Source organism: Cnephaeus nilssonii (assembly GCF_951640355.1).
Source record: "Cnephaeus nilssonii genome assembly, chromosome: 9".
Taxonomy (NCBI): domain Eukaryota; kingdom Metazoa; phylum Chordata; class Mammalia; order Chiroptera; family Vespertilionidae; genus Cnephaeus; species Cnephaeus nilssonii.
The window spans coordinates 92,009,173-92,023,043 of NC_137080.1; the positions used below are offsets into that span (position 1 = coordinate 92,009,173).

General features: G+C 45.3%; 2 protein-coding genes across 3 annotated transcripts in view; one reads left to right on the top strand and one right to left on the bottom strand.

Moving 5' to 3' along the window:
- The window catches only part of PPARD (peroxisome proliferator activated receptor delta), a 76,683-nt gene that overhangs the window by 31,261 nt on the left and 31,551 nt on the right, over nt 1–13,871 (bottom strand). The window lies entirely within an intron of this gene.
- Nucleotides 3,064–3,834, top strand: LOC307105459 (small nuclear ribonucleoprotein F-like). Its single transcript, XM_079781211.1, has one exon. It carries the CDS (start codon nt 3,215–3,217, stop codon nt 3,563–3,565), a length of 351 nt encoding a protein of 116 aa, XP_079637337.1. The 5' UTR covers nt 3,064–3,214; the 3' UTR covers nt 3,566–3,834.

The following is a 13,871-nucleotide window of genomic DNA, read 5'->3' on the forward strand; positions in this document are numbered from 1 at the left end:
TTCCTTATATGTACAATGGCTCAGCCCAGGGAGATGACATACTTATCTACAAGTCACGGGGAGAGATGGTTGTAGAGCTAGGTCCCAAATCCCATTTCCTGGCTCACAGGGCTTTTTTGACTACATCAGCGATTTTCAACCGGTGTACCGCAGGCATTTTTAAAACATGCAATAGCTAGCTACTTAGTCAGGGGCACTGACATCTTTTCCCTCAGATTTCCAAATAAAAAAATGACAACAGCCAGCAAACAATAGCTGTCAGACATGAATGAATAAAAATTATAGCTATTTTATTTTTCAGATTAGCAAAAAATCTATTTTTTGGTGTGCAGCATCATTTTAGTAATTAGTTTACGTGTGCCATGAGATGAAAAGGGTTGAGCATCACTGGACTACATCAAGATGTTTCCCAATAGCAGGTACAAATGACAGAGAAATAGTCTCCTTTCCAAATGGCTGTCAGCTATCCCAAAAGTCAGTGAAGAGTTCCTTCCAAAGTTCTCTGCCTTCAAAACCTAACCAACCAACCACTACCACCACCAAAACCCCAAAGTTCTCTGCCTTAAAACGAAAGCAGTCTTCATGGATACCAACTTAACCAGGTGACTACAGTTAGTGCCATCTTTACTGGGGCCAACTGGCACCATCAGCTTCCTGATGTGAAGCAACAGGAAGCACTCATCACGCTTGTAAGCTCCCACCCAGAATGTTAATGTAAATCTAATCACAAGGAAACACTCATACGAGCATGGACTGTGGACAATCTATGTCACAATGCCAAGAAAATGTAACAGCCCTGGCCAGTGTGGCTCAGTTGGTTGAGCGTCCTCCCATGCACCGAGAGGTCGCTGGTTCAATTCCCAGTCAGGGCTCATGCCCGGATTGCAGGCTCAATCCCCAGTAGGGGGTGTGCAGGAGGCAGCTGATGGATGTTTCTCTTATTCTATTTCTCTCTTTTTCCTTCTCCCATCTCTAAAAAATTAAGAAAAACATAATTTAAAAAAAAAAGAAAGAAAATGTAACTGTTAGCAATTGGTGAACCTTAGTGAAGGAAATACAAAAGTTCAAAGTAGTATTCTTTCAACTCTTCTGTAGCTTTGGCATTTAAAAAAATATGTTTATTGATTTTAGAGTGTGTAACATTGATGTCAGAAACATTAATCATTTGCCTCCCATATACACCCCAACCAGGGATCAAACCCGCAAGCTAGGTATGTGCCCTGACTGGGAATCAAACCCACAACCTTTTGGTGTACAGGACAAAGCACCAACCAACCGAGCCACCCGACTAGGGCAGCTATGGCCTTTGGGTTAGATAAACAACAGAAAGAAAAAAGGCTGTTTGGCCCTTAGTTCACCACCTGGCTATGAGCCCACAAGGACGCAGCTGTATCATGTTTGGTTTTTCTCCCCAGTGCCCAGAATATAACAATCCAAGCTCCTATGCCTATTGTTCAAGGCTTGGCACAATAGGGATCTTAGCGTTTTCTAAGCTCATCTTCCGCAGAACTCTACAACCCGAACCATCTTGTCAGCCACAGTGATTTACACAGTGCTTCCCAACAGCCATTGCCAGCGAGCCACTTATTCAGCCAGTAACTCCCATGGAGCACCCTCCGTGGGTCAGGTGCCACGCTGGTTCCACAGACACTGTGATGGATATGACACAGCGGCTGCCCTGCGGAGCTTACCTTACAGGTTACCTTTCAACACTTGGCTTTCCTCAAATCCTGCCTTATGACCTCTCTTAACAAGTATTTCCATGCAAGACTTCTTTCCCAACTTTTCTTAGGAAATTTATGTTTCACTGAATCCCAAATTCAGAGAAAGATCCCAAATATTGACAAATTGGGAAAATGGGAAAGGTATAATCTTCTGGCGAGAATTAAAGCTTAACAATCAAACCTTAGAGATGTTATTGGTTTCAAGGAATCCACTAACTTCACGTTAAAGAAAGAATAAGAAATTAACATGCAGAGTTGAAGGTCAAGGCTGACGTTTCTGGGAATCAGGACAGGAGTCCACAATCTGATCAAGCCTTGCTTATAGCCATTGCCATGTTGTAAGTGTGTATTCATGACCCTGTCTGCTGCTAATGGTGAGTCATTCTTGCAAATATGTGTTAATATATTAATATACATAGTATATAGAAATCCTACAAGTAGAATTCTAAGAAGTAAGTTTGGAAACAAGTCCTTAAACTGGCAATTCTGACATGTGACTCTATACAGTGCTGTTAACTTTCTTAGGAGATATACTTGTTAGATTATTCAAACACTACCCAATAATGTTCACTGGAATCTTATAGTATTTGACTATTTGCTACAGGAAAGAGGAAAAAAAAAAGTGAGTATTGTGGAATTCTAGGACACAAAATCAGAAACTGATCTTAATCTGAATTAGTAAAAGCAGTGCCCTGGTGCCCTGGCCAGTGTGGCTCAGTTGGTTGGGCATCGTCCCATGCACCAAAAGGTTCCTGGTTCAATTCCTGATTAGGGCACATGCCTAGGTTGCAGGTTCATTCCCCCATTGGGGGGGCGGGGCATACAGGAAGCAGCCCATCGATGTTTCACTCTCACATCAATGTTTCTCTCCCTCTAAAAAAAAGTTAATAAAAATTTAAAATAAATAATCAGTATTGGTTAGTAAAGGCAACAGCTAAACCAAAATTGGGGCAAAGGAAGTGTTTTTTCATCACTAAAAAAGAAAATGAACGTATACAAAGTAACTATACCTCGATGTCCATCTTGAAAATAGTTCTGGATACACGCTTTAACTATTCAACCAATATCAAGTCAAAAAGAAAGGAATTTTTCTACATCTGGAGTATTTGTCATGGAACAAAGATCAAGATTATTAGAAAGGGCAATTAATGTTTTGTATATTTTACAATTTTATTTTAGACCAACACAAATATTGATTTAAAAAAAATCCTCACCTGAGGATATATTTTTTAGATAGAGTAGAAGGGAGGAGGGGGGGAGAGGATGAGGGAGAGGGAGGGGGGGAAGAGAGAGCGAGAGGGGGAGAGAGAGAGAGAGAGAGATCCTTGCAAGAGAGACACATCAACCGGTTGCTTCCCACACTTGCCCAACAAGGGCTAGGGATTGAGTTTGTAACCAAGTTACCCAGCCTTGACCAGGAATTGAATCTGCGAACCTTCGGTCCATGGGCTGGTGCTCTAACCGTGAGCCAAACCGGGCAAGGCTGACCAATGGATTTATTACAAAAGAAAATGCAATTCAGAAGAGCTGGGTCGGCCGCGAGTAGCCTACAGCATTTGCTCGTCGTCTCGACGAGTTTGCCCCTCAATCCCAAACCTTTCCTCAATGGATTAACAGAAAAGCCAGTAATGGTGAAACTTAAGTGGGGAATGGAGTACAAAGGCTACCTGGTATCTGTAGATGGCTATATGAACATGCAGCTTGCAAACACTGAAGAATACATAGATGGAGCCTTGTCTGGACACCTGGGTAAAGTTTTAATAAGGTGTAATAATGTCCTTTGTATCAGGGGTGTTGAAGAAGAGGAAGAAGATGGAGAAATTAGAGAAATTAGAGAATAGCATCTTTTGTGGGAAAACTTTTTTTTTTTATTATTGATTTTTTACAATGAGGAAGGGAGAGGGATAGAGAGTTAGAAACATTGATCAGCTGCCTGCTGCACAACCCCCACTGGGGATGTGCCCGCAACCAAGGCACATGCTCTTGACCAGAATCAAACCCGGGACCCTTCAGTCCGCAGGCCGACGCTCTATCCACTGAGCCAAACCAGCTAGGGCTGTGGGAAAACTTTTTTATATATATTTCTAGACAATAAAAATTTATTTTTTCATAAAAGAAAATAGCAATTCAGTAAAGAGAACAAATTGTTTTGAAACAATAGAAACAACTAAAATGGGGAAAAAATTTTATAAGAACTTTGACTTATGCTTTACATCTTTTATAAAATTAACTGAAAATGGATACATCTAAATGTAAAATTAAAAATTATAAAATTTTTAAAAGAAAACATGGGAAATTCTTTGTGAATTTGGGTTAGGCAAAAGGTTCTTAGATACAATATCAGAAATAGGATTCATTAAAAATTTTTGATAGCCCAGCCCATGTGGCTCAGTGGTTGAGTGTTGACCCATGAACAAAGAGGTCCCCGGTTCGATTCCCAGCCAGGACACATGCCCAGTTGTGGGCCTGATCCCCAGTGGGGGGTCATGCAAGAGGCAGCCAATCGATATCTCTCTCTCTCATCGGTGTTTCTATCTCTCTATCCCTCTCCCTTCTTCTCTCTCTAAAATCAATAAAAACATATTAAATATTTTTAATCAATTGGATTTCATCAAAATTGACTTCTGCTCTTTGAAAGGCACATTAAGAGAATGAAAAGACAAGCCAACCACTGAGAATGTACTTGCAAATCGCCTATCTGACAAAAGACTTGTGTCTAAGACAGTGGTCGGCAAACTCATTAGTCAACAGAGCCAAATATCAACAGTACAACGATTGAAATTTCTTTTGAGAGCCGAAAACCGACTTCTGCGCATAGGCCATGAAGTTTCCATAGCACTGTACGTGTGCGCCCGCACGTGGTATTTTGTGGAAGAGCCACACTCAAGGGGCCAAAGAGCTGCATGTGGCTCGCGAGCTGCAGTTTGCCGACCACGGGTCTAAGATACATAAAGAACTCCCCACTTAGCAGTAAGAAAACAAACACCCCAATTAAGAAATAGGCAAAAGATCTGAACAGATACTTCACCAGAGAAAATATACAGATGACAAATAAACACACGAAAATGATGTGCAACATTCTTAGTCATTAGGGAAAAACACCTATAGAATGGCCAAAACAAAACAAAAACTGACAACACCGCATGCGAACAGGGCCGTGGAGAAGCTGGAACTCTCGTACATTGCTGGTGGGAAACAGCTTGGCAGGTAACCTTATTCTTACCATACACCCGTCAATCCCACTCTTAGGAATTTACCTACTAAGTGAAATGAAAACCTATGTTCCAACCAGCAAATGAATGTTATTCAAAATTGCCAAAACCCAGAAACAACCTAAATGTGCTTCAAATGAAGAATGGATAAATAAGTTGTGGCCCATCCTTACAATAGAATACTTATTCAATAACAGAAAGGGACAAATCCTGATAACATGCAGCAACAACGGATGGGTACAGTCTATACATTGTGCTAAGTGAGACTCAAAAGGCTATGACTCCATTTCTATGACATTCTGGAAAGAGCAAAACTACAGGAACAGAATAAATAATGGGTTAATGATAACGTGAGGTTTGACTACAAAGGAGTAGCACAAGGGAATGTCATTTTACGGGGTGATAGCACAGTTCTTTATGTGGATTATTTATCTGGTGATGATTAATGACTATGGATTTGCCAAAACTCAGAACTGCACACCAAAAAAGGATGAATTTTAGTGTCTGGAAATTTAAAAATAAAAATTTTAAATGTCACATTAAGAATAACTTTTACATATTAAATATTTGTGGTGTTATCCTTAAAACACTAAATGATTTTTATTAGGCATTCATTTTTTTAAATAAATATTTTTTTATTTATTTCAGAGAGAAAGGGAGAGAGAGATAGAAACATCAATGATGAGAAAGAATCATTGACTGCCTCCTGCACACCCCACACTGGGGATCAAGCCCACAACCTGTGCATGTGCCCTGACCTTCTGGTTCATAGGTCGACACTCAACCACTGAGCCACGCCAGCCCGGCAAGCATTAATTTTGTTAATGTTCTTTTTCTTTAATATTTTCTACTATCAAATATCTATACTAGGTGAAGGTTATTATACATGTTAATAAAACAAATAATCTTTTCACAATATACTGTTCCCAAATAATAATAAAACCATGCATTTACTATTATATATATACTAGAGGCCTGGTGCACGAAATTCATGCATGGGGGGGGGGTGTCCCTCAGCCCAGCCTGCACCCTCTCCAATATGGGACATCCCTCTCACAATCCAGGACTGCTGGCTCCCAACTGCTCACCTGCCTGCCTTCCTGATTGCCCCTAACCACTTCTGCCTGCCAGCCTGATTGATGCCTAACTGCTCCCCTGCCAGCCTGATTGCCCCCAACTGCCCTCCCCTGCAGGCCTGGTCACCCCTAACTGCTCTCCCCTGCAGGCCTGGGTCCCCACAACTGCCCTTCCCTGCAGGCCCGGTTGCCCCCAACTTCCCTCCTCTGCAGGCCTGGTCCCCCCCAACTGCTCTCCCCTGCAGGCTTGATCGCCCCCAACTGCCCTCCCTTGCAGGCCTGGTCCCTTCCAACTGCCCTCCCCTGCTGGCCATCTTGTGGTGGCCATCTTGTGTCCACATGGGGGCAGCCATCTTAGTGTGTTGGAGTGATGGTCAATTTGCATATTACTCTTTTATTAGATAGGGTAGAGGCCTGGTGCACGGATGGGGGCCGGCTGGTTTGCCCTGAAGGGTGTCCTGGATCAGGGTGGGGGTTCCCTTGGGGCGTGGGGTGGCCTGGGCGAGGGGCCTGTGGTGGTTTGCAGGCCGCCATGCCCCCCAGGCGACCCAAGCGGAGGCTCTGGGATTTATTTATCTTCTATAATTGAAACTTTGTAGCCTTGAGCGGAGCCAAGCCTCCTGCTTGCTCTGTGGCGGCAGCCATTTTTCTTGGGATTTATTTATCTTCTATAATTGAAACTTTGTAGCCTTGAGTGGAGGCCGGGGCCCGCCAGGGTGTGCGGAAAGCTTGGCTTCCTCCATTGCCGGGGAAACCCAAGCCTCCTACTTGCTCCCTGGCTGCAGCCATCTTGGTTGAGTTAATTCGCATACTCTCTCCTGATTGGCTGGTGGGTGTGGCAGAGTGATGGTTAATTTGCATGTTACTCTTTTATTAGATAGGATATTTCTTTTACAGGAAAATTTCTGAAACTTTTATCACAGAAAAATAATTTATCATATCAGTTTATCATAGTCTCTCATTCTTATTTAAAAACCCATAAATACAGTGTTACAAAAGAGATGACTTTGGGAATTCCCGGGAAATTCTATGCCTTTTTCCCAAAATTCTGAAAGTAAGTGCTGGGAATTTGGCAGCACCAGTCTTGATGCTTTTCCAGGCAGCCTTTCCTAAGACCCCCATGGCAATCTTCCACCCACCTCCAGCCAGAGCCCCCTTCAATTAACACATCGTTTAGGGATTGATTTGGGGAAACTGCAAAAGCACTGACCTAGACTACTTCAGGGGGGAGATGCCAAAAAGAGCAAGTGGGAGACTGCCCTTGAGGAGGCGGGTGTACAAAGAGCTGGGTGGGGGAGGCCGCACAAGAAGTGGACACTTCAGAGGGAGAAATGTTCCCAATCGGGAGAAGCGGGATGAGTGTGGAGTAGGTGTTACAGCCTTTCTTTCAGCTGGGCCAGAAGGCTGGGAAAGGCACATCCAGGGCAGGCCTAGAGTTCATCCTGAGGGTAACCTGAAGGCAGCCTGTTTAAACCTGGGCTCAGGCCCCAGAAGTCATCAGATTCTGTAACAGGCTTGAGGCAGAAGTGGAAGAGATGAAAACCGCCAGTCTCACTGAGAGCATCCCCTGGGGCCTTGTAAGGAACAACAACTGATGCAACTCCACCTTTGTCTGGAGGTATAAAGCTGAGAGCTGACAGCCTAGGGCCAAAGCGGGAGCTAGGGGTCAGGACCAATGGCAGGTCAATGCTGCCCACCCTGTCCTGCGGCCCAAACTGACCTGGGCCTGGGAGAAGCCTGGCTTTCCAGCCTCCCTACAAATATGCAAAACCAAAGTTGGGAGACGCAACCCAAGGGAGAAGGCAGAAGGACAAGGGCCTCTAGGCGCTGCTAGCCTTCCCAGCTCCAACAGCTCCACACAGCACATGGCAGGGCTCCCTGGGGCCAGAAAGAACCACATGCACCTCCTTTTTTCCTTTCCTGCCACCTCCACCTGCTCCTCCCCCAACACTTCCTGTACCAATCAATGGGACACCAACCCCTAGTCACATGCTGAAATGCCAATGTCATCTGGTTGTCCCTCATGAGTTTCTTTTCAACCACCCACTGTTCCCTTTCCCTGACCTTGTGGTGGTCCTGGCTTAGGCCCTGCCCACCCCTCACCTGAGCCTGCCTATACACCAGTGGTTCTCAACCTTTCTAATGCCGCGACCCTTTAATACAGTTTCTCATGTTGTGGTGACCCCCAACCATAAAATTATTTTCGTTGCTACTTCATAACTGTAATTTTGCTACTCTTATGAATCATAATGTAAATATCTGTGTTTTCTGATGGTCTTAGGCGAGCCTGCTAGCGGTTCTCAACCTGTGGGTCGTGACAAATAGAAGGAAAGAGAAAAGCACACTGAGACTCACAGGAGCTGCGGAAGGCAGAGGTACGGAGGCGCACGCATGGAGAGGGCTGGCAACTGAGTACGAGGCTGGCTTTCTCAATCGGGAGGGAGACAAAAGCTCCCGACTGCTCTGAACTCCAGTTCCGGGTGAGACTCTGGGGACCCAGACTCATACGGGGAGAAACTGGACCGTCTGGCAGCAGGTGAAACTCGAGGGCGGCTCTCAGAGGTGCTTGCAGCGATTACCACGGGACACTGAGACCCAGGGGCCTTTTAGGGCAGGGCTTACGGGAAGCCATTCCTGTTTGCTCCGCCCTGAGACTCCGCCCCATCCAAGCTGAGCACAGAGGCTTTTGCATATGAATGGCCTGGTCCTTTGAATTCTAAACTTACCTAACAAACTGCAGCTGAGTCAGTGAAACCCAGAACATCCAAAAGAAGGCCCAAGGCCCCGCTGCAGCTTGCATTGCTTCACAGCTGGGCCTCATCTGGGCACCTCCAAAACCCAAACAAAGGAGAGGAATCTGCAGATCTCTCCATAGCTCCTGCTGGGTGGCCTCAGGCAGAGGCTAAATTAGCACCTCCTTGGAGATCCAAGAGCCAGTGTACCCAGGGGTCAGAGTGGGACCATCCAGATTACAACTCCTCAGATCCATAAGGGACACACTCAGGGGGCAGACTCAGTGAGCACCAAAGCCCCACTGAAGCAAGTCTTGTCTCATAAGGGTGTCTCCAGCACAGAAGTTCTCCCATCGTAGACATAGCTGATCCTCACAGCCAATTAGCCTGGAGGTCAATTCCTCCTAGTGATACCAACAACAATCAAGGCTTAACTACAACAAGACTGTACACCCAGCCCACAAAGGGGTGCACCAAGAGTGTCCACCTCAGGTAACTGGGGAGTCTGAGCCACTGGGCCCTATAGGACAGCTAGCACACAAAGCCACTCTTATCAACTCAGGGAAGCAGCCAAAATGCGGAGAAAAACAAACAGGTCACAAATGAAAGAAATGGAGGAAAGAAAATGACTGAATATAGAGTTCAAAACCACGGTTATAAGGTTTTTCAAGAATTTCCTAGAAAAGGCCGATAAATTTAGCGAGACCCTCAAGAATATGAAAAAGGACCAACTAGAAATTAAGCGTACACTGACTGAAATAAAAAATAATATACAGAGATCCAACAGCAGACTAGAGGATCGCAAGAAACAAGTCAAAGATTTGAAATACAAAGAAGCAAAAAACACCCAACTGGAAAAGCAAAAAGAAGCAAGAATCCAAAAATATGAAGATAGTGTAAGGAGCCTCTGGGACAACTTCAAGCGTACCAACATCTGAATTATGGGGGTGCCAGAAGAAGAGAGAAAGCAAGATACTGAGAACCTATTTGAAGAAATAATGACAGAAAACTTCCCCCACCTGGTGAAAGAAATAGACTTACAAGTCCAGGAAGCACACAGAACCCCAAACAAAAGAAATCCAAAGAGGACCACACCAAGACACATCATAATTAAAATGCCAAGAGCAAAAGACAAAGAGAGAATCTTACAAGCAGCAAGAGAAAAACAGTTAGTTACCTACAAGGGAGCACCCATACGATTGTCAGCTGATTTCTCAACAGAAACTATGCAGGCCAGACGGGAGTGGCAAGAAATAGTCAAAGCGATGAATAGCAAGAACCTACAACCAAGACTACTCTACCCAGCAAAGCTATCATTCAGAATTGAAGGTCAGATAAAGAGCTTCACAGATAAGAAAAAGCTTAAGGAGTTCATCACCGACAAACCAGTATTATATGAAATGCTGAAAGGTATTCTTTAAGAAGAGGAAGAAGAAAAAGGTAAAGATAAAAATTATGAACGACAAATACATATCTATCAACAAGTGATTCTAAAAATCAAGTGAATAAAAAATCTGATGAACAGAATAAACTGGTGAATATAATAGAATCAGGGACATAGAAAGGGATTGGACTGACAATTCTCGGGGGGAAAGGGTTGTGGGGGGTGTGGGAAGAGACTGGACAAAAATCATACACCTATGGATGAGGACAGTGTCGGGGGGATAAGGGCAGAGGGTGGGGTTCTGATGGTCTTAGGCGAGCCTGCTAGCGGTTCTCAACCTGTGGGTCGTGACAAATAGAAGGAAAGAGAAAAGCACACTGAGACTCACAGGAGCTGCGGAAGGCAGAGGTACGGAGGCGCACGCATGGGGAGGGGAGGGGAGCTATGGGGGGAAAAAGAGGAACAATTGTAATAATCTGAACAATAAAGATTTATTAAGAAAAAAAAAGAGCAGTAGTAATAACAATTCAACATACCAAGTGCCCACACACCTCCTAATCCTGGTAACAACCAGGATTACCTTTTGATAGACGAGAAAACTGAGCACAGGAGGGTTAAGTAACTTGCCCAGGGTCACAGTCCAACTTCAAAAGGAAAGTACTGGGTTAGAACTAACAACCTTTTAACCTTTCTGTCTCCCCTAAAAGACTAAACCCTTAAGGGCTGGGATATACCTTTTTTAATTGCTGCAGCAAACTCTCCACTGCCTCACTGACTTCTCAAAAGGCACTGGGTGAGGGGTGCAGACGGAGAGAGGGCAACAGGTATCCCTAAGATGGAAATCAAAGATACTGCGGGTCACATCAATTGTTTCTAAAATTCTCCTTGAGTTCTAAGAAGGAATACCAATGTTTAATGGCATGGACATTGTATAGAAAGCAGAAGCTGTATTTTTTTTCTTACATCTGAGTAACTACAGCATCCTGAGACTCCTGATTAATCAATGCAGATAAAAAGCTCAGACCTACTTTACGAGACCCGGAGAAGGATTTTACTGCTATAATGGTTTCATTTCACGATGAGCTGCCAGGGACAGCACACCGTAGCAGATGCCAGGTGCCTGGTGAGGAACACCCCTCCTGATGACGACCCCTCGTGAGCAGTGTCTCCTGGCAGTGCCATGGCACGTCTAGGAACAGGAAGCACTCCTGCCACTAGCCTCTCATTGCCTATGGGCCTGGCACCTGGCTCGTCAAACGGGTGGCTCCCATCCCAGAGGCTCCCACTAAGTTGCCAGCTGTTCCCACTTCCTCAGGTTCTAAGGGCTATTCCTGGGGTGAGAAGGAAGGGGCAAAAACAACCCAACAATGACAATGCCGATAAAAGAGAGAGAGCAGGGGAGGGCATAGAGGAACTAAATGGATAAAGTTTGGAGGCTGCTCTGACGACCTCCTGGCAGGTGTGTAAGGCACTTTCTCATGCCTTCCTCCACACTTCCTCTACCATCCTCACTTTGCACCCCCTCTGGAATGGGCACTCCTTGACTAGTCCTAATAATAACTCGCTAAACTAATGCTGAATGAATGGTGGCAGACCTTGCAAACTCTTTACCCCATATCGACTCCCCCTTCTCCCTTAGTCAGAAAATCCCCATTTTATTTCCAGCAGCCATGTGGATGGCTGAAAGACTTCTCAGCCATTCTGCAGCTAGGGGAGGCCAATACGAGAAGAGGAAATTACTGGGTGAACTTCCAGGAAAGGTCCTGAAGGAGACAAACAGCTAGCATCCGTCCTTTTTGTCTCTCCCCTTATTCCTGGAAACCTGACGGGACAGCTAGAGCCCAGGAGCCATCTCAGACCATGACACAACCCAAGGTGGCAGAGCAGAGGGGCCAGCTCTAAACTGTCTTCCCAGATGTCTCTTAAACACCTACAGAGAATAAACCTCTGTTGGGTTAAGCCACTGCTATTTCTGGTCTCTGCTTACAAACTGCCAAATGTAATTTCCAATTGATTCATGAATAAGCCAATTAAACTTGGTTTTCTTAAATTATGCATCGATGACTTATAGTTCAAAGGTCAGTCACCAACTCTAAACCTTGTAATATAATGATACTTTGCCATTAATTAGGGACATCAGGAAGAGAGACAGAAGCAATACAAGGAAGAGGTAGTAAAAGGTGGACAACATGAGGATAAATAAAGATGATGATGAGGGATGAAGGCAAGAAGGGACCAGGAAAATTAGGAGCAGAGAAGAGAGGAGATGTGGGGGGAAGGCAGGGTAGGAATACAGGGCAAAGGTGCCAGAACAAAGGAAAGGGGAGACGAGGGGCAGGGTAGAGACCATGGAGAGACAGGGCAGGGAGAGAAGGGAGAGGGGAGGGTGTCAGGGTGTGCTGTGGCAGCAGTGACCAGGAGCATCGCTCAGGCGGGGCACTGTGCCAGGCCTCTGCGGCTCTGAGGTATTAAATAACTTTCCCTCACAGAAAGTGGTCAGAGACAGAAGACTTTCTTGAATGGGAGGAAGGGGGCCATCCTCCTCCCCTCTCTCTTTATGCTATGGCCTGGAATATGGATGTGATAGCTGGATCCACAGCAGCCATTTTGAATAATACAGGCAACAGTCATGCCCTAAGAATGGCAGAGCAGGGAACTGGCAGAAACTTGGGTTCTTTATGACCTAGTGGAGCTTCCACAATTGCCTGAGGCTACAAACTATGTAACCCACTTGGAGCCCATCCATAAATCCACCCGTAACTGCTTGCTCCATTTCGTCCAGTCCTCAACAACAGATTCTAAGGCCCACTCCCAGAGATCCTGACTCCACAACCACTGTGAGATACACTCTCCTAGAAAAATGGAGTCAGACTAGAAAAGGTAAAGAAACAATCTGAGAGTCCACAGGAAAACCTTAATGCCTCAAAAGCACAATGGCTGGTGCCCTGCCCTCAGGAGCCCTTGGAGATCAGCAAGTGACACTGTAAAGTTAACCTTCATTATTTAGAGAAATGGAAGAAAGGAGAAGTTCATAAGGTCACATTTGAGGACATTCCTTAGAAACATAAAAGGTGGTCCTAGTAATCTCAGACCAGTTTGTAACGGTGCTAGCAAATCATCCAAGAAAATACGAGCTGACTGTCCGATCTCAGAAAGAGAACAGCTCCTTTTGAATTAAAGCACCAGCTGAGGAAGAGGCAGGTGTGCACACAGCAGCACCACCTGGAATTCGTCCTGCACGGTCAGCTGCAGTCCGTGTGCTAGGAATCTCTCCAACGAGACTAATCTCTCCTCTCCGAGGACAGGGACTGTGTCATTACTATTTTGGTATCTTCAGCAATAGCACCCCGCAGGGTAGTAACCACACAGGTGCTGATTCAGGACTCCAGACTGAGAGTCACAGGAAAGAACTAATGGCAATCACATGTGCTGGCTTAAGTGTCCCCGACCCCTCGCTGAGTTGAAGCTGATTCCTGAGATCTCAGCCAAGTGAACTGAGAGTCACTGTTGTCCCATCAGATGACTGCCTGCCAGACACCCCCTAGGGATCTTCAGAGATCGTCTGAGAACATTCCTGTGTCAGAGCCCAGAAGATCAGGGAGCTGAGGGGAAGGGACGGCACAGGCCGTCAGCTCTGCCCGGGCCTATTCAATCCACCCTTGGCGCTGCTGAAATCTCAGAGGGTAGAAACCTTAGCGGGACTAGAAGTAATGGGCAGTCACGGGTGACACTTGGCGCCAAGC